The sequence below is a fragment of the Musca domestica genome, unplaced genomic scaffold (assembly GCF_030504385.1).
Source record: "Musca domestica strain aabys unplaced genomic scaffold, Musca_domestica.polishedcontigs.V.1.1 5, whole genome shotgun sequence".
NCBI lineage: Eukaryota > Metazoa > Arthropoda > Insecta > Diptera > Muscidae > Musca > Musca domestica.
Window position 1 is genome coordinate 24,543,166 of NW_026712346.1, and position 22,219 is coordinate 24,565,384.

The 22,219-nt window shown below is 31.4% G+C and overlaps 1 protein-coding gene across 1 annotated transcript in view; it reads right to left on the minus strand.

Moving 5' to 3' along the window:
• Positions 1-6,423: 6,423 nt before the first annotated feature.
• Positions 6,424-22,219, minus strand: part of LOC101888412 (semaphorin-1A) — a 620,253-nt gene continuing 604,457 nt past the window's right edge. Inside the window, 2 exon segments of the mRNA XM_059128225.1 lie at positions 6,424-13,800; positions 21,093-21,162. Of these exon segments, the coding sequence (XP_058984208.1) occupies positions 12,353-13,800; positions 21,093-21,162 (1,518 nt within the window). The 3' untranslated portion in view covers positions 6,424-12,352.

Below are 22,219 nucleotides of genomic sequence, written 5' to 3' on the forward strand. Positions count from 1 at the left end.
ATGAAAGTTCTAAAAACTTTTGCTATGAACGTAAATTGCCTAAAAGGTCGCTGTTCTTTCCGAAAAAAAATACCAGGCCGTTCTTGTATTTTTTGAGGTTCTCGATCAAATATATTACGAATACCAAAGATTTCTTTAAATGCAATTTTTAATACGATATTGTTGAAAATATTTTATGTAAACTTTTACAAATAACAAAATATTATTAATATATTACACACAAATAAATGTTGGCAGTTTCTTTCCGTTGTTACAAAATTGGCAGTAGAAACAAATTTTGAGATACATATGGACTAATAAACAAAAACATCAAATTAGTTTTTGTTAAATAAATAAATCGTTTCATCCCTTCATGCTACTTTAGATATTTCTACGCTTTTGTGTTTCTTGTTTGTCAATTAGCAAATACTACAATTTGATTTCGTTTCTTCACTCGAATAACTACATATTTCCGTTAGTTGTTTAATTGTTTTAAAGTTTTTACAAATGTCCTATTCTCTTTTTAAATAAAGTAGATGTGCTTTCTTTTATTGTGTACCTATATATATATATATATATATATATATATATATATATGTATATATACTTATACATATTTCATATATAATTTTGGTAAAAATAATTATAAAGTTATCATCACTGTTTCTATGTTATGTTGTGTATATTTATAAAACTTGTTACAAACTTGGGTATCATGTATAAAAGAAAAACTTGTTCAGTTTGTCTCTTGACTATTGCTAATTCCTAAATTGTATGTGTCATTTCATTAAGTGTTTGTTATTTACTATTTTACAATAGATTTTTACAGTGTAAAAAATTAATCAAAAATAAACCACTTTCTAATAAAAATGTTTTGGTAAATATTTATATATGTATACTGTTGTCTTTTGATGTAGAACAAAAACAAATCCAAAGTCGGACTGTAATGAGTATAGCTAATTACATTTTTGTAGTTTGTTTTATTTTTCGTATTTATATAAAATTTGTACCAAATCACATTTGATTTTTTCGCATAAATAAGTTAGCAGAAATTATGTAAGACATATTTTTTAATAAGCAATTATCCATAGCAGCTTAATTCCTGAATTTTAATTTAAATTATAAACTCATTATAATTTTACTTTGTCAATTTTAATTAAGACAAACATTTGTGTATTTTGAAATTATAACAGGGAACGTTACTTATTTGAAGAACGCTTTGCACGTTAGGCTTTGTATCTTACGCCTGAAGATATGCTACATATGTATGAAATATTTATTGTCTGTTAATTCAAACAATAGGAGTGTTTGTTAGCCCTACAATTTGTAAACATTTGTTGAAATTTTTACTGAAAGCTGTTCGTTTACTCAAAACCCAGCGGATTTTTTGCACATAAATCTTCCAACTGATACCACTTACAATGTAGGTGCGACTCATCCAAAGCCTGTATACAATTTCTACTTACATTTACACAGCGATGGCCTAGGCCGACAGACGAGTCCGAAATCTACCGACAATATAAGTGAATGTTGGATGGGTCCGGAATCTACCGACATTGTAAGCGAAGGCTGGATGTGTTCGAAATCTATCGACATCCAATTCAGATGCAATTGACAAAACAGCATACATTTGGATGGTGATTAAATTGTAATGGCCAGTGGACTGCTGGGAAGTACAGTAAGTGAGAGTAAAATGAGAGAGATATTTTGACATTTTAGTTACGGTGAAAACTTCCCCAGTAAGAATTATTCAGTAACGTGAACTGTTCAATAATCAGTTGTTTTGTAAGCAAACAAACAAATTTAGTGAATCGGTCTTTTGCGCGAAAAAAAGTTTATAAAAAATACAACATAGGATAAGGTAAAGATATAAAAAATAAATAATTTAAGGGCGGATAATGAGCTATTTTGTTTATTTAAGTGTCAAATCCAGCTAAAATATTGTGCATCCGTGGAACACCAATGCCTGTGTTCATATCAATTGGAGATTCAGAAATAATAGGTATTTCTTGCAGACGGTATTTTTTTGTTCCGGGTGATATATAGTGCATTAACAGTTATTTCGATGAATCAGCTATTATCTTACAAATGTTTAGCAAGGTGCCGTTCGTTAAATTTAAATCTAAAATCTTTAAAATCTCTTTCTCGATAGAAATTCGCATTTTTTCTCAGAAACTTCTTATTGACTATATGTTACTGGGAAAGTAAACGAACGGACCTGATATAAGAGCCTATCGCCCAATTAGAAAAATGAATTACCAAATTTAATATAAACATGTGTTATTGTTATTGAAATCAGAACTAGAGCTTTCATTATCGATTAATAACAGATGCCACACCAACAGTTTTTCTACGGTCAAGTGATTTGTATGCTCAATATGTTCGCTTCGAAAGCATATGTATTATTGAATTGTTCATTTGTATATTTCTCTATGTCAGATTTACTTTAGGTAAGTATATGTAAATTTCCTGCAAAGCATGCATACAAGAATTTGAAGTAATTGACAATCAACATTGTTTAGAAACCTTTTTGGTTTAGGAGGAAATATGTAATACCATTTTTTTAATCAATTGGCTGTTTTTACACAAGCAATAAAGCAGATATTTAAAGAAATAGGTGACAACCTGTCACATCTTAGAAATATATTTTTTTTGGCGTGAATTTGCGTAATGAATGATTTTATATTTCCGTAAATCTGATTTTTTTGATTTACTGACCAAAAGGGTTATTAAATTAGTTTGTCATTGAATTTGAAGGTATGTTTCATAGCACAGGAGTACATTGAATATTTTGACATTTTAAATAAAATCGCAAAATATTTAAGCTTTTAAAAAAGAGTTGCAGAAAAAACTCATTTCTTGCAACTTAAAAAAAAAAAAAAAAACAGAATGCATCACTCTGATTTTTATAGGCTATCTAAACATTTTACATTATGCCATTTTTAGCTTACACTCACAATAATTTTTAAAGCAGAAAAGAACGTTTAACTATTGAAACATTTAAATGTATATATTTTCTCTCTTTGTCTAACATAATTTACTCCAGACACGGAACGGAACCACAAACATTTAAATACCAGGAGTATACAAGCAATGTGATGCCTTAAGGCTGCTACAAAAGTATTAATTTTAAAATGTGAAGAAATCACTTTATATATGACTCTAATCACTTTAAATATGGCCGAGCTATATCGTTTGCGAATGAGTCGGTATGAAATGTTTGTTTTGCGAAATGACGACCAGTACAATTTGCCTATTTATGACAAATTTAACGGTGGAGAATATAAAAACAAACAGACTGAGCCCTGTTGAGCCCTGCTCAACAAAATGCCAAAGATAGGACAAGACTTATTCAAAATATGGCAACCTTGTGAAAATGGCTCTGTTGTTATGATATCATAATACCATAGTTACCAATGTTAAGCAATTTAAACTGCTAAGCCAATATGCAAATATTGGGGAAATCTACGGAATTGAATATTGAAACCAAAATTTTGAATTATTCAAACTTTTTTGTCATTGGTTGTTGTAATTGTTGTTTTTATATTAACATGCCTCTGCCATGAGGTTGGTATTGTAGCCACAAATCATTTGCTCAAAATGCATTTTGTCTAGTCCGTACCATTTTAGGCCTTTGAAAATGCTAGTGGTTATCAATATTTGAAAGAGATCTTGAAATACGCATTAACATTTGGAATAAAGACGCCTCAATGTCAAATTGTTCGTATATTTTATTTTGTGTAGCATTTCGTCCCTTTTTATATTAACCTTCTTTCTAACTAAATTATTTGTAAGGGGTTATAAAATATATAAAAAGTGGAAATACTTACTGATTATTATTTTAATAGATCTTAAATAACTTAAATATCATCGGTATGTATACAGGGTGAAATGAAAAAAATTGTCTGGAAAACCACAGCACTCCAGCATTTAAATGTGCATAAGTCTTTTGTGTCTCGTACCATGATATTGATAGCGTAGCCCGAGGTGAAGGAAGTGGAGGAAAAAAAAAACACCAATATCAGCAGAAATGGTTCAAAAAGTAAATAAGCGACTTGATCGAAACCCGCGTCGCAGTGGCCGAAAAATGACTTGTGAGCTGAACATATCGCAATATTCCATTCGTCAAATATTAAAAATGAGCTCGAGTAAAGCCATTGAAATTCCAAAAAGTGCAGAACTTACACCGCAGCAGAAAGAAAATAGACTCAAAAGAGCTAAAGAGTTGCTTCGCTAGGCCGAAAGTGTTGAACTACCGAATTTCGTTTTCTCCGATGAGAAAACATTCGTTGTCCAGCAGTTTGTAAAAAAAAAACAAAATGATCGTGTTTACTTGCCAAAAAGATCAGCTGAAAATGTGCACAATCGGTTGGCCACCAGAATTCAAGCGCCGGCCATGATGATGGTGTGGGCCGCCATAACAGCCGATGGTCACCCTCCGGTCGCACTAATCGGCCGTGGCATCAGAATATTGGAGGATGTATATTGGAATACTGGAAGGTTTATTAAAGCCTTGGGCACGCAAACATTTTGGCCGCAGACCTTGGACATTCAAACAGCGCCACCCAAGAATGGTTACAAAATGATGTTTTCGCTTTATTTCCAGCGCTATATGTTTTATGCTATTTCCGACATTTTTGCTTTCAGTCGATAAAATTAAAAAAAAAAGTGTAAAAATTATGGTGTTTGACTTTGTTACAGTTTTTTTAAATCAACCTGTAGAAAGGAACTTCTTACAGCAGCGTTAAAAAAAATGTATGCACCCTTCACTTTTCAATCTGGGATTTTATCGGAATTTCTGAATAATCCTTTTTATTTACTTTTGCGCTGAGTTCTGATATATTTTTCAACGCCTCAGAACTGATCATCCTTTGCATACATTTATTGGCGCCTTAAGCATAAACATTTACGTCATTACATATGAATGAAATATGAAATAAAACCATCGATTTAGGTAATTTAGAATATTGAACAAATCGAATCCAGGTAGTGTAGCTGGAGGCATCCTCAAAGAATGAAATAAAATTAAGTGAAAGAATTGCAAGTTTCAAAACTTTATTATATATAGTATATATAAAGCGCAGAGAAGAAACATCGTTTCTTAAAATGAATATCCAATATCGCACCCCTACTACAGCCCTAATAGAAGAGTTCCATTCCGTATTTTTAGTCTAATTGATACATAATTCATTGAGGAACTTCTATTCAGTGGATTATTGTGGAATTTTAATGCATAAGGGATAACTTAAAATATATCGTTTTATAGTGCGTGTGTTTTTTTAATGTAACTTGTCACGCAAATATTTTAGATATCAAAACCCAATTTTATTAAAAAACTCCAATGCAGAGCATTATTGAAAAGGTTAGGGCTACCTATATTTTTGTGCATATGATATTATATTTATAAATCTTTCATAATTATGACAATACTTCACATGGTAGTTATTGTAGACCGTTCTTTTCAAACCCATATTGAATGACTCTGCAATGGGAAAAACCCCAAGAAGTGCGTTAAAGAATTTTCCATAAGGAAACAAATCTATCCTATTCCTATAAGCGGCGCATTAAGCTATCGATTATTGGCACTCTACAGATTAGATAGCGTGCTATATAAAAAAGTAATCTCATCTCAATATTTGGCATATAATTATTATCTTCGGATAAAGTTTTCAATATTACTTCAATACAATTTGTTTAGTTCACGATCGCATACTAATTTTGGACATTTCCTAATCTTCCGTAGATCGTATAATTTGACATAACTGTTATTTTTATTTTTCTTCGTTTTGAGACATGCATTGTTTTAAATCCAAATTCAATACAATATTTTAACGGAGTACATATGCAGACGTATGTAGCCACCTACAATTTTACATACCTTCATTTCCAATTAGTTTTAAATGGATTCACTTAAAGCGTAGTTCCCAATTCCATTAAAAAAATAAATTGAGAAAACAGAAATATTTTGATGTATAATTTTGAATTGAGTGTCTTTATTAAAATTGATTTGTAGTTTTCTTTTTGAAATTTGATTCCATTGTCAATCAATGGAATCAAAACTAATTATGTAATAATATTTCTATATATAATACAATGTATGTATCATGTAGTATGTGTGTAAGTGTAAATGTATGTAAGTATGTAATAATTAAATAGCGAAAATTAAAATTATAAAGCGTTTTTCGTCTTCATTTAATATTAAATGTTAATTCATGAATCATTATAATTACGTTTTTTTGCTGATCATGTTGTTTATCTTCTTCAAGTATGGCACATAATTTGTTATTATTTGATAAAAATAATTGCAATAACCTTTTGTTGTTGTTCTTCTTCGTTTTCCTCTGGAGTTTGAATTTTATCATCGATATTAACTCAACTTGTTGCTTGTGGTTTGTATTTTAGTTTATTGTAAATTTAACCAAAGTATACGTTCTCATATATTGATTTTTGTTTTTTTTTTTTTGTCAAAAACCTCGGTATAGCTTATAATTTTAAAAATATTTAACACTACTTAAACGTATGGATGAGTATTTTTGTTGTTGTTGTTTTAAATTTGTATTGTTTCCTTTTTTTCATAATAAAGATGATAATGCATTTAATGACAAATTTGTTAAAAGAATAACAAACGAAAAATAAATACAATTTCAATAAGTTAATAACAAAATAGTTATTCATAAGGAGTCAAGGTAATAAGCACTTAAATAAGTTAGAATAAAAAATCAACAAACTTAAATGTTATAATTTTTAATATATTTATATATATTTAATTGCTATTAGTTAATTTTTAGAGGCAATATTAAAGAAGAGATTGGAAATTTATGCCACAACTTCTATCGAGGGCTTGTGTTGTCACTGTTACAGAGATCGAATGTCTGTCAAGGGGTGGTTTTGTATAACAGCATGTAAAATATTTATATATAGCGGACAATTGGTATTGTTGTGCAAAAAAAAAAAAATATTTATAAATTTTTTTTAGAGATAAAAGCTCAGATTCATATAAGGGAATGTTTTTTTTGGAACGATTCCTAGAAATGCTGTACAAATGTAATAAGCAAACTCTTTATCAGGGACTTACATGAAGTTCTGTTTATATTGAATCAATATATCGCTGGAACGAATGTGCTAGAAACGACATTTACCATGATTAATGTGAAACTCAGTTTCGTAAAATGGCCGAAACAGGAATCTCGGCTTAGAAAGAAACACAGATTTGCCTTGATCCGGACAAACGCACCCGTTCCCCAAAAAGGAACTGTTAGTTGTCGTTAGTTTTAGTGGAAAATGTTTATATTTTGTTCTTTGGATATCTGGCTTCGTGGGTAGTGCTAGGTATTGATGTATATGAACGAAATCGAAATATTCCTTATCAAAGGCTTATTGCTCAATTATAGAAACTCCTTGATTGACCGAGAACTTATTTATTTTTCCAACACTTATCTGTTGTTATTCTGCACTACCCGAATGATATTTGTGCCAAAACTACTTCGTTTTGTCGAGACCGAACAATAACAATTGGGGTATATTCAAAATTCTTTCTGTGCAAATCCACATATGAGCGAAACTTCCTCTTAATTAGGCTTCAAACAAGAATTACCTCGATATCATAAAAACAGGTGGTCTCCGCATGTGCCAGATAAACTCACATGACATCATCCCTTTTTATTACGTTCTCATTCACTGCACAAAACGGAAGCTATCGATTGGCTCAGCAACCATAATTCACGATGTATAGGGCGATTACCTAGCTCATGATTTAATAACGTTCTTTATCAAAGAGCGGCTTTGCAAAACATTTTAGATACAGTCTTTATAAATCTGAACTAAAAATTTAATAGCATTGCACGATCTTAAAGTTCTAGGAATTTTTGTTGGAGCTACTAAAAAGTAACTTGAACTCATTTTGGATATATGTTCTAGGTTTGAGGCAAATATAATAGGCGAATATCTAGTTCTTTATTTAACGACGTTCTTTATTAGGGAGCATTTTTGCAAGGACTTTGCAAGACATTTTAGATATAGTTTTTATAAAATCTGTACTAAAAAGTTAAAAGCATTATATGACCCTTCTTAAATTTATAGGAATTATTGTTGGAACTACTAAAAAGTAACTTGAACTCGTTGTGGAAATATGTCCCAGGTTTGAGGCAAATATTTTAGGCTTGCGTTATATGGAAACCATTTCGGATGGCTTTTTATTGGTTTTGATATGAGGAAACCTTCGTTTACCAAGTAGAAGACGAATATGAAATATATTTTAAACAGTTTTGTTTTTGAATTTTACTTCAGTACCAATACACCCCCTGCACGTTCCGCTCGTTATTAGATAAGTTGCTTAGCCAATTTCTCAATACTCTTCTAAGTCTAAAGTTTTCTATAAAAGTAACGTGTTATCTAAGTCAATAGTTGATTCATAAATAACTGTAATGGATTTTCAGCTTTATAATATTTCTTTCATATATGTATATATAAATGTATAGGTATGTAATATAAGTATATATAAAATTCTATTTGGTTAAATAACATTACTAATTTCAAAAAGAAGTGTTCTGGTTTTGTTGTTTTCTCGTATATATTGAAATTGGGGTATTGTAATGTTGAGGGATGTGATTGAGTGAATGAATGTTTTATTTCCACTTGTCATAGATTGTTTTGTTTTATTAAGTCTGGATTTAGTATTTTTTTAGTTATCATTTTCTTCGATTTTTTTTCTTCTGTTTAATAATTTATAAATGTAAATTTTTGTTTTGTTTTTTTTTTATTTTTCTTGTGTGGTTTATTAATAATTTAATTTTTGTAAAAAACGCGGCTAAAACTACTGCTACTATGTAAATTTTGTATTTTTTTCTTTGTTTGGTTTGTTAAATATATATTTTTTTCTACCTTAGAATTTATGAGTTTTCTATAATGAGTTGTGATTTTGTTATATATGTATGTATATTTTCTTTTAAATTTGTAGTTGTTTCTCTTATATTTTGTATGCTATATATATAAATGTAAAATGTACAAGTTTAATTACAAAAGTTGTTTTGTGTTTCTTTATTTTATTTTTAATATAATTTAGCATTAACAAGTTTTGTATTAATAAATTATTTGGTATTTGCTTTTTTGTTTAAATCATAATTTAATGGTATTATTTCTTAGCTTGTTTTAATAACATTTTCTGGTTTAATCAATTTTGCTTAGCAAATTGTTTAATATTTTTACAAAATGTTTTTTGTTTATTTTGAATTGTTAAGCTTCCATTCTGTTCAGTTATACTAAGGGAATTTCTCAAGAATCTTAGTTCTACTGGAGTTTTGTTGTTTTTCTTGTTTTGTATTTGCTTTTGTAGAATACATTTTCTTTGTATGGATAATTTCCTTTTGTTGTTTTTATGCTGTCTTTAAGAAATATTTTTTTGTTTTCATTTCTGGCAAAAGTTTATCTAAATTGTTTATATCTTCTAAACTGTTAATATTTGTTCAAATCAATAAAAATATTTAGCAAAAAAGTAAACATGTTATAAATAAATGATAACCAAATGCATTTTCTTTAAAAATATCTGTAATAAATCATTCGTTTTTATTTGTTTAAAAATCAATGTGTATAAAGAGTTTTGTTTTATATTAAAAAATTATTTCAAAATGTTCTGCATTTTATAAATATTTGTGTCATTTTATTTTATTATTTTGCTGGGATTATTAATTTGCAATGTATAAATAATCACTGATTAACATTTGTTTGCTGCCTGACTTTGCAGTTTTGTTGTCTTTGTAATAATATAGGCGTATTATTGTTTTAACATAACTAAATAATCTATATGATGTAAGTATGTATGTATATACAATTGTAAATCCCCAACGCTGTGATTATACCTAACTGTCCTAAGATTAATGTTATAAAGGGTGAGAGGTGTGTGGTGTCTATGCATTAAAATGTGTTCCGACGACGATGAAAAATAAATCAAATTATTTATCTGAAGTTTGTTTTTTTTTTCAATAAAAATGTTGAAATCCTCTTCGACAATGTCAGAATTTTTTTCTTCTATTAAGTAGTTTTTAAAACAGGAGAAAAGCACACAATCTTTAACAAAAAATGGGATTGACTATTTAAATGTAGATGCACAGATTTTTTGAATATTTCATCAAAGGAAAGGTATTGTGTGACAAGTATACTTTTAGGCGGAAAGAATTCGTAACATTAAAACCAATGAACGATGGAAGTTTGGAACAAATTTAATCATTTCGAGAAAGTAATTGGAAAAGTAATTGGAAAGACTGCACAACAATTTGAAACTATGACAAACGTCTAATGCAATTTCGGAAACTGAATATAATTATTCACAAGTATTTTTCTTAGGTTGGCAACTATAAATACAAAATCTAAAGATAAACGTATATACCTGCACTTGATTTTAATCTCGTCTAGCCCTTGCCGACCAAATCGCTTTTACTTCTAGTTTGATATATAAACGGTACCAAAAAAGAGAACTGACAACGTCCTTTATTAAGGATATTTACTTAGAGGATACATTGTTATAATTTTTTAAAAGAAATGTGTAGAAAATTCTAATCACTCTGAGTAACGAAAACACAAAACACACATATGATAGTTTACGAAGAGGACAATCTCTGTCTAACTGTGACTTAGAGTATAATGAAGTTTTTATGGAATTATTGAATAATAGTTGGAAATTGATGGAACGGTCTAAACGGTCAGGTTGCATCAACAGCAGTTGTTGTTTTCTTATTTAATTTACGTTTATCGACCTGTAAATTCAATTTTATACTAGTAGCTCATAAATTTTTGGCTTTGAGATAAATCCGAAATAATATGTTCACGCATACCCATGAAACGATATAGACGACATCTGGTGATGCGAGTTTTCTTCGAAGATAAACGGTGATAGCATTTAGTGTGAAGAGAACACTTTTCAATTATATTAAAACTGCGACAATGTTTTCAACCGATATTTTCCCTTATTTAACTTTACAAAACATTTGATCGGTCAAATAAATGTAAAGGAAAAACATTGATCAAGAGCGTTCACATCATTAGCACACTAGTCAAATTTTTATTTTTTGGCAAATAATTTTGTTTTCCCTATTTGCCGTCAAATAAGATGTGGTGGTCAGAGAAATATATGACATTTTTCGTCAAGTATTTGTCCAATGTGGCCTTACCTTAACACGATGTGGAAACTGGCCTTTAGATTAGTGTATATAATTGAAGTCCTCAACGAAGTGTCTTTAATTCAAGTCGATTCTCGTCTGCGAAGGTTTGTGTAATTGAATTTTAAATATTTGTTGGTCTAATTTTCTTCATTGAAAAAAGTGGGTGTGAATTGTATTGAAAGTATATGGAGTGAAAATAATTGCAGTAAGAATTTTATTAAAATTGATCATGTATAAAAATTATGTATGAGTAGGATTATTTCTTTAAAAAAAATGAAGAACAAAAGGAATTTTGAAAAGCACTTGGCATTTTGTAAATATGGCACATAATGACATTTAGGAAGGTAATTTTAGTGAGCAATTATATTTATTACATTTAAAATTTAGCTTTTTTGAATTTTGAGTTTAACATTAAATTTTGCTTAATTTTTTCGTTGATTTCATTATTTTAATGGCTAAATGTTAGAACGTTACAAAACTTTCGTAGAAAAAGAATACTCAATTTCTTTAAAAATCGGAAAACGATTTTGCAAAAAAACTTTAATAACAGGTTTGTCAAGAACGATTTAATAAGGGGATTTCCTTTGTCTTTTGATAAAACCATTGGAATGCTTTCTTCAAATTTACAATAACATATTGTAATATTGGAAATAGTCTTTATGAAAATGTCTTTACATATCAGTATGTAAATGAATGGTTATTTAGATTTATTGGAATACCGACAGTTCAATCAGTTGTGATTACTATGCATTTATTTAAATATTGAAAGAGTTTTATTGAAATACAATGGCAACTAAACATAAATATTTTCAATGGGCGCTTTTTCCTTTCTTCTAAAATTAAAAACTTTATGAAAGAAATTAAAGGGAAATTTTATTATTCGAACTACGACATGTTGATTTTGCAATTGGTTTTTTCTATAAGTGCCAGTGCTTTTCAAACTAAACACAAAAGTTCTTCAATATATGATCAATAATTTTGTGAAATATGAATACTTATAATTTCTGGGATTTGAAATACTTGATTTGTTTAAGCCTAATTATAATTTTTTTTTCATCATCGCCATATTCAGCCTGCTGTGTTCTTTATTTTGGGTATGTGTGTATAAGGAAATTTGGTTACTGTTGTTGTTGTTGTTGTGTTTTTTCTCTTGATGTGTTTGTGTGTGTCTGTTCTATATTTTATAATAAATGAAATGTGGTAATACTTTTCTGAAGCTGTCAATAAATATCATTTTCATCCCAATCTACTGACTGCAGTACCAATTTATCCAGTTCTTTGGAATCCCCGGAGCTGCTATTGCGTCGCCGTCGTTTACGATGCAGATTCGACCATTTACGATTTAGATGTACCATTTGTGGCGCTGCAAACATGGCTGCGGCAGCTGCACTCAATTTAGTGGGAGTTATGGCACTGGTTAGGGTGCCCGCCAACGAGGTCGATTGCAGAGGCTGTTGATGTATGGAATTTGAACTGGAATTGCCATTCGAGGAACTAATGGTAAACGTTTCGCGATTGTTGAAAAGATATTTACGAGCTTGTGGCGGCATATCGGAACGTGATTTAGCTGAGGCATACGATGAGGAGTTATAATTGCTATAATGTGGGCCAGAATGATGCGATGAAGAATGCTTCGATTTACTCGAATGATGTTGCAAAGATGATGAGCGTTGTTGTTGCTGTTGCTGTTTTCTGTAGGGCGTATCATAGGGTGGGGGTGGTGTTATCATGGCCAATGAGGATGAGTCATCTTCATGGTCTGGAGCTAGTTCTAGTGGGTGTTGATCGGAACAGGCCTCACGAAATATTTCTTCCTCATCCTCCAGTTGGCGCTGCGATTGCTGTTGGTGGTGGTGTTGATGAGGTTGATATTCATTGGAATATTGTTGTTGCTGCTGTTCCATACCGTGATATTGGGAACTGTTCTGCTGATTGCTGTGTTGTTGATAGTTTAAAGAAAAAATTGGATATGAATAGGGTGGTGTATAGAGATAACCATCAGTGTAGACGGGTTCCGGTTCGTCATCGTCGTCATTGTAATCGGTAGAGGAGGGCACAAAATGATTCGTTGTGGGATTTACTTGTACAGGTGTGGCAGGAACGGATTTAGCCAACGAGCTTTTATGTCTTCGATTACTGTTTGTGTTGTTGTTGTGATGATGTTGGTTATGGTGATTGTGGTGTCTATGGTGTCTGTTACGTTTCATTTCTAGCTTATTGTGATTAGTAGTTGTTTTTGTTGTTGCTGTAGTTTTAGCTGTTTCGTTTGTCTTTTTGGCAGTGTTGTTTTTTGTTGTAGTTGTTGTTTTACAAAGTGGCATTGTTGCAGAAGATCTCTGCTCATCTATGGTTTTTGCTGTTGCGTTTGCAGTTTCAGCATTAGTGGCCTCACTTGTTCCTGCTTCGGGTGCCACTGAGTCTGTTGCTGCATTTGCATCTGCATCTGCTGCTGTTGTTGTGGTTGTATTGTTGGATGTTGTTTTGATTAGTGGCATTGATTTGGTATTAGTGATCAATCAATCACGATATATATAACTACAATTCTTGGGGCTCTCTTGTGGTGATGGACTGCTGGATGGTGGTGCTGGACTAGAACTACTATTTGACATAACAGGCGATGAAGCCGAACTGGAGTGTTGTGGACTATTGGAACGGTGTTGTTGAGTTACTGCAAAAATGAAACGAAAAGAGAAAACAGAAAAATGTATTGCCACAAAAGGCAAAGATAAATAAGTGAATACAATTGAAAACAGAGTACAATGGAAACACAAGAGAGAACATCAATTTTTTTTTAGTTCGAAAAAAGTCAGAGGGTCTGGGAATTTATATGAGATTTAACTTTACCATAGAAGCACATAATTTATTGTAAACTAAAAACGTAGATATATGAATTTTGAAAATTTGCAAAATATAATTTTAACTGGAGTCCACCATAAAAATAGGAAATAAATATTTATATACTTGAAATTAATCCCGCTTGTGAATTGTTTAAAATTTCAATCAAAATGTGAAATGATTACCCTTATAGAGTATTTGTTGTAAATGTCATCCTGTTTTCACGGCTCAGAATTTCTAATGTGTTTTAACAATTGGATATATACACATAGAACATACTATTTCTCATCACACAGTTTCTGTTTAGGTAAAGTTGTGACTCACTAGTGCTATTATCGCCTAAATTTGTCCAATAAATATTGGAACAGTTTTTGAGACATTACATACAGTTTATTAGTGTTAGCGTTATTTGAGTTTATATTCCCCAGTCCTTTTCAACATTTTTTATAGAGATAAGAATACAAATATTCCATCAGATATATCTAAAGGGTGAGATGAAAAAATTTCAACTAACTTCAGACTGCTGTCATTTCTGAGCCACTCGTCCGACAGCTGTTAAAATTATTCCGGTGACAGCTCATTATATTGTTTACAAGCGTACAAAAGCATTTTGGTGTGAATTTTCCAGAAAAAAAGTTATTCGTGATGGAATTAAAGCATGGTAGAGTGATTTCTTTATAATTGGCTGGGAGACCACAAGTGGCTATCGTTAGAGCACTCCAGCATTTAAATATGAATAAATCTTTTGTGTCTCGTACCATCGCTCGTTACCGTGATACTGGTAGTGTAGCCCGACGTCAAGGAAGTGGACGGAAGAAAACAGCAACATCAGCAGAATTGATTCCAAAAGTAAGGAATCGAATTGATCGAAACCCGCAGTGGCCGAAAAATGGCTCGTAAGCCGAACATATCGCAATATTCCATTCAGCAAATATTGAAAAATAAGCTCGGGGTAAAGCCATTGAAATTCTAAAAAGTGCAAGAACTTACACCGCAACAGAAAGAAAATAGTCTCAAAAGAGCTAAAAAGTTGCTTCGCTCGGCCGAAAGTGGTGAACTGTCGAATTTGATTTGATTTGATGAGAAAACATTAAAAAATACCAAAGTGTCGCTCATCTCAAGCAAGCGTTCGCCGGGAATGGGCCAAAATACCGCAGATCAACATTCGGGCAGCAAGTGACGGTTTCATTGGCCGTTTGAAGGCCATAATTCGTGCCAAAGGATACCAATTCGAATAAATCTAAAATTATTCTAAAATTTGATGCTATTTCCGTCATTTTTTGCTTTCAATCAATAAAATTTAAAAAAAGTAAGAACTATGGCTTTTCACCCTGTATTTATAGCCTATTCATGAATTATCCTGTTGGGATAAAATTCAAAGTCGATTTTACAATGACTGTTTTTCTGTTGAAGTCACGAGTTCACACTATTTTAGGTTTATCCTTCAGTTTTTGTAGAAATGGTTGCAATATTGTACGGGATCGGTTCATATCTATGTCCCATATAACAGTACTTCCAGAATCAAAGTAATCTGATGATATCCGATATATTTTCTAAACAATTAGCGGTTCCCATAGCAGAAAGGTGGGGAGATTCAAAAGTTTAAGCACTGAGCACCAACAGGATTTTAAATAATTTTTGGGACAGCAGTTTGAAACTCCCGCTTTTTATGGTTAATGTTGAGTAGTGGACATTTTGGTAGAGTAAATAGTTTCATCTCCGGAACCTTTTAAAATTTTACTATCTTCAGAAAATTTGGAGACTGCTTGTATGTAATTATGGGCAAATTTGCAGGATTGTAGTTTATTCAATGCAGGATGAGAAACAGTTAAAAAATGTAATTTATTTGTTCATTGTGTGTACTTAGTTGATATTGAATAGCTAATACCTATCGTATAAAAGCGATGTTTATATAGACTCAATGATCGACACATAGCCCTCCTGGAGATCAGAACAATTGTTGGTTATGTACTGTACAGCGTGTGTTCTATTTTGATCATTAGATACTCACTTCATGGACAAAGTTAAATCTCATACAAAAAGTCAACATCAATATATTATTTATTGAAATAATAAAATAATAGTCAAATAAATCTGGTAAAATGGATGAGTGTTGGGATGACAGATTAGTTTAGTTATGATAGTTCGGGATGAAAGAATGATTAGTGCTTGCCATGATGAAAATATAATTTCTAATAGACTTTTTCATTTGTATTAAGACTAGATGAATGAATGATATAATGACATATTGTTAGTATATATGTAACCTAGTTATATTCTTATGGTTCCCCATAATGTTAGTATTCTCTTAAGGGTGGCAGTATATGTATTTAGAATTATGTAGAAGTTTTACCTCCAGAAAATATGAAGTTTTCATTATAGTTGTTGTAATTATGGTACTTGTTCTCCTCGGGACTCATCTCTAAACAAACAAAAAATCGTAATGGGACAAAGCATATAAATTGTTCTTTATTGCATAATATTTATAATCAATTATTAGGGTGGAAAAGAACACACATCAAATCAAGTATTGTTTTTTATTTAAAAAAGGATCTTTGCATAAAGGAAATTATTATCATTATTGACTAAGTAATTTGAAAGTTATGAATCAAAAGACATTAAAAAAAAACTAAGAGAAATCATTCATAGTAATTGAAATAATTGAAGCAAAAAATGCTCATTGTCTATCTCTATGTTTTCTTATACGCTAAAGGGGGGGAAACATTCCAGGGGTATAAACATCATATTGAAGTTTAAATAATTTGGGTCGCTTAGGTATATTACTAAGTATATTTGAGCCTGGTATGGTTCTAGATATATATTGAGTCTGTGTCGCAGATAAAATAACTCGGTGACATTTTAAGAAGTAAGCCCTAAAAAATAGGGCCGCATTGTAAAATGATATCTGGCGTACACGCAGTGGCTACCCTACCCTAACCAGTAGAAAATTTACCAAGTAGTTAGTAATCGAATATATAGAATCGAATTAATTACGAAAAATCCAGTTGTTGTTTTTGAAATTTATAGTAAGTGTGGATTTTCTATTTCACTATTATACAATGGGTTTGAAGTTAGTATGTAGCACATTCTAAATGTGAATATATTATCTCTAATTTTTGGAAGAAACAATTATGGCTAAAATAAAATTCTGAATACAGAGGTCTATAACATCTATATGTTTTAAAAATACCGTTGAAAACAAGGCATTAAGCGAACTTTGGCTGTATTAATCTCTTTTTCAAGGATTTTTTCAATGCATTTTTGGTTTTAGTTTTTAAAGTAAACTTCATCTATTATTTTACTGTTTCTAACAACATATTTACGCTTCGGAGTAAAATGTTTCTATGTTATATGTTTTTGAAATGTATTTTATTATTTGTAAACTTTTTCGATCTGAAATGATTTAGGTGAGCACTAACATTGAGAGAAAGGGGTTTAAAGTTGAGCAAAACAGGTGTTTATTGAGGAAATAGTGAAGAGGAGATTTTGTGACACATATTTGTAAAAAAAGAACAGAACAATATCAAGGACCAGACACAAATTATTTTTTGTTTAACATTTTTCCATGAGGTAGGCTCATTTTAAAATTTTTGAAATTAAAAAAAATATGTCCTTCAAAGATATACATTTTTTAAGAATCCAAAAAGACAATTTTTGCTGGAGCCAAACTGGGGAACAATGGTATCATACATAAATATTGTGGTGTAGTAAACAACAAAAGGGAAGACATTTGGCTTTTATAGGTACAAAAAAAAAAAAATAAATAAATAAACAATAAAAGAGTAACGAAATTGAAGAGTCTCAAAGGAACACTATTTTTAAGCGTTGTTATATAGGTTTAAGGAGAGAAACCCGTTGTTGAATCCAACGAAAACCAGACCTTCGTTGAATTGAGATAAAGCAAATGGTAGAAAATATATATTTAGATGAAAATTCTGAAACTAAGTTTTTGGAGCTCAATTTGGACAATGTAACACAACCGCTTTTTACCTTAAACTGAGAGATAGGGAGACGAGAGAGGGAGACGAAATATCTTCTAAGCTTAAAACTTTCTAGAACAAATTAACTCTCATGAGAGTATATGCCACAATTTTATTGCATGGATGGTTTAATAAGAGAACTATCCAGATGTAGTCCAAGGGGACATTGTGGAAAGATTTTTCAAGATTTCCATAATAACTTCAAAGAAAGGATATGCAGAAATTTGTTAGAAACCCACATAAGGCATATTTACTACAAAGGAAGGTTTTAATTAGCTTTAATGACATGGTTTAAAGTCCCGCAATTCATTAATACAACCTAACTTCGGGGTAATCCTCAAATTACTGTATTGTTAGAGCCTCAGATTAGAGTATATCAATTTCGCTGGAAAACAAGAATTCCTTGATAAGCATTTTGGTGAGAATTTTCAGAAAAAAGTTATTCGTGGTGGAATTCAAGCGTGATAGAGAGATTTCTTAATATTTAGGTGGAAAACCACAAGTGCCTATCTTTAGAGCACTCCAGCATTTAAATGTGAATAAATGTGTCTCGTACCATCGCTCGTTACCGTGATACTGGTAGCGTAGCCCGATGTCAAGGAAGTGGACGGAAAAAAACAGCAACATCAGCAGAAATGGTTCGAAAAGTAAAGAAGCGACTTGATCGAAACCAGCGTCGTAGTGGCCGAAAAATGGCTCGTAAGCCGAACATATCTCAATATTCCATTCGGCAAATTTTGAAAAATGAGCTTTACCCCAAGCCATTGAAATTCCAAAAAGTGCAAGAACTTACACCGCAACAGATGTAAAACATTCGTCCGATGAGAAAACATTCGTTGTCCAGCAGTTTGTAAACAAACATAATGATCGTGCCGCCATAACAGACAATGGTCGCTATCCGCTCGTATTAATCGAATGGCATCAGAATAAATGCCGAATATTATGGCGAAAACATTCTGGAGGGTGTATTAAAGCCTTGGGCACGCAAACATTTTGGCCGCAGACCTTGGACATTCCAACAGGACTCAGTACCATCGCACTCAGCACGCGCCAACCAAGAATGGTTACAAAATGAGGTACCTCGCTTCATTTCCAGCGCACAATGGCCACAAAAATCTCCGGATACCAATCCGTTGGACTATTGTGTCTGGAGTATTTTGGAAAGCAAGGTTGGCACTAAAACATACCCAAGTGTCGATCACCTTAAGCAAGCGCTTCGCCGCGAATGGACCAAGATATCGCAGAGCAACATTAGGGCAGCGTGTGACGGTTTCATTTTTGAAGGCCATAATTCGTGCCAAAGGTGACCAAATTGAAACAAATCTAAACTTATTCTAAACTTTGATGCTATTTCCATTTTTAGCTTTCATTCAATAAAATTAAAAAAAAAAACAAGTAAAAAAACAATAAGTTCGGCCGGGCCAAACTTTTAATACCCTCCACCCTAGGGTAAAAGAACATTAGAAGAAATGTGGCAAAAAACATTAAAATGCCGAATATCGGGAGGTACCGTTATATAGGGGCTACACCAACACGTGCACCTATAATTACAATGTTTCGCCACACGAACTAGGACCCATTATGACCCACAAATACCAACTTTTACACAAATCAGTGAAAAAATGTGGCATAAATCATCAAAATACCGAATATCGGGAGGTACCGTTATATGGGGACTATACCAGAACGTGGACCTATACATGGAATGTTTTGCCACACGCTCAGGGACCCGTTGTGACCTACAAATACCAATTTTCAGACAAATCCGTGAAAAAATGTGGCATAAATCATCAAAATACCGAATATCGGTAAGTACCGTTATATGGGGGCTATACCAAAACGTGGACCTATACATGCAATGTTTTGCCACACGCTCAGGGACCCGTCATGACCTACAAATACCAATTTTCAGATAAATCCGTGAAAAAATGTGGCATAAATCATCAAAATACCGAATATTGGGAGGTACCGTTATATGGGGACTATACCAGAACGTGGACCGATATCTCATTTTCAATACCAACCATCCTAGGGACAATACACACACTTGTGCCAAATTTCAAAGGTCTACATCAAATAATGTGGGCTCTATCGTGATTTCAACAGACAGACAGACGGACAGACAGACAGACAGACAGACGGACAGACAGACAGACGGACATCGCTAAATCGTCTTAGAATTTTATGCTGATTATGAATATATATACTTTATGGGGTCTACGACGAATATTTAGAGGTGTTACAAACGGAATGACAAAGTTAATATACCCTCCTACCCATGGTGGAGGGTATAAAAATGTAAAAATTATTGCGTTTGACTTTGTTGCAGATTTTTTTATCTCACCCTGTATATATAGTTTACGAGGTCCGACTAATGTTTTGCGGGGTTTTACAAAATAAACATATATTTATTACATTAAGTGTTATGTAAAATATTATTGCATAGTACAAGGTATTGCCATTTTGGGTTCTCAATAAACTCATTCCAAAAAAGTAGTTTTCAATCTCAGACTTCTGTTTATATGCCATATAAACATGATATTCAAATTGATGTCTGGTTCAAAATAGGTTCAAAAGAAAAGCCTTTTACAAATATGTGTACATATTTTTCAAAAAAACAAAAGAGTAAAGAGGTCCTATTGCATATGTAGATCTTAGTGTGGGTCGTTGTTTTTTTTTCTAATATGGCATAATTTATCTTACACATACAATGCATGTTGCAAATATAAAAAAGGGTAAATATTATCTTTTTTCAGTCTTTTGGAAAAGTACACACTCACACATCGACAATATTTATATGTTGCAACATGCACCATTTACATTCGAATATCAATTTGGGTATTTTAATGCATTTCATTAAAATTGAAAAAACAAATTGTGAAAAATATTTTTTATAAAATTACAATTGAATTATAAATAAATTATAACAATGTGCAAGAAATATGAAATTTAGGTGGTTTTATTTTAAGTGAAATTACGACATTAAAGATATGAAAGCAATAAAATTAAATGAAAATACACACTCATATTTTTGAATCAACAAATCAATTGGAAAAAAATTTAAAGATATTTGGATATTTGTGTGTGCGTGTATGAAGTAAGAAATAGAGCTAGAGGTGATAACGTAATGTAAGAAATAACTTACCAATACCATGACGGGGCGGCTGCCTTCTCATACGACCAAGACTTCTATTACGTGTGTTTGTGTTAACAGCCTGAATTTTAAAGTGATTTTTGATTGGTATTTGGAATTTATTTTGAATTTTTGGTTTTTTGTTGCAATTGTAGTTGTTGTTTTGGTACATTTGTAAAAAATAAAAGAAAATGAATAGATTTTGTTGTTGTAAAACATAAATATTGTAAATTGATTACAACAATGTTGTGTTTTCCTCATTTTTTTGGATTTTTTGATTTTGTTATTCAATAATGAAAATGCAAATGATTTGTATGATGACAAATGATTATGGGGTTTTAATAAATCTAATCTAATGAAATTATTGTTCAAAATATTATTTCTCTATGTTGAATTTAAATGACATGCTTTTGTAAAACTGTTCAAGTTATTCAAAAATATTGAAACCATGTTTTCAGCATTAATTGAATTGCACATTAATTGATTAGCTGTCATTTAGGTGAAAGTTAGATACTGACAGCCACATGCTACATGTTTTTTTTTTTTGGTGTATTTAAATATTGCAATCTAAATCGATTCAAAATTGATAACTGTTAACTGTGGTTTAAAGACGATAGTACCATGCTGAAGATTGAAATTGTCGATATTAGTGTTTTCACAAATGAATTAGAAATCATATTTAAAAATTCCTAATTAAATATAGAAACTCAATTTTGCAAAATTCTTTCTCTTAAAATCAAACAGCATACAACCCCAATAAGTACTTTTTAGTTAAAATTATTCAATAATTTTGAAAGATTAAATCTTAGTAGCATCATAATTTAATAGTAAAATATGAATCTATTTCGAATAAATATAATTAAAATCCATAATTATTGGACCGAAACCCTGACTTCCATTGGAATGCATACAAATGTTGGAGATTCGTCGCATTCTGCGTCGCATTTTGTCACCGAAATATACATCTATACTAAAGACCTTAATACAAAAAGGCGAACATTGACAGTCATAAAGACTAAGCCAAGAGGTATATTATAACTATTAGAACCTGTGCCTCTTGGGTCGAAGTCGTTTCAGGACATTTGGAGTCGACTTAACGCTGTATTTGGCCATTGCGAAAAAAGGGAGAATCTGATTTC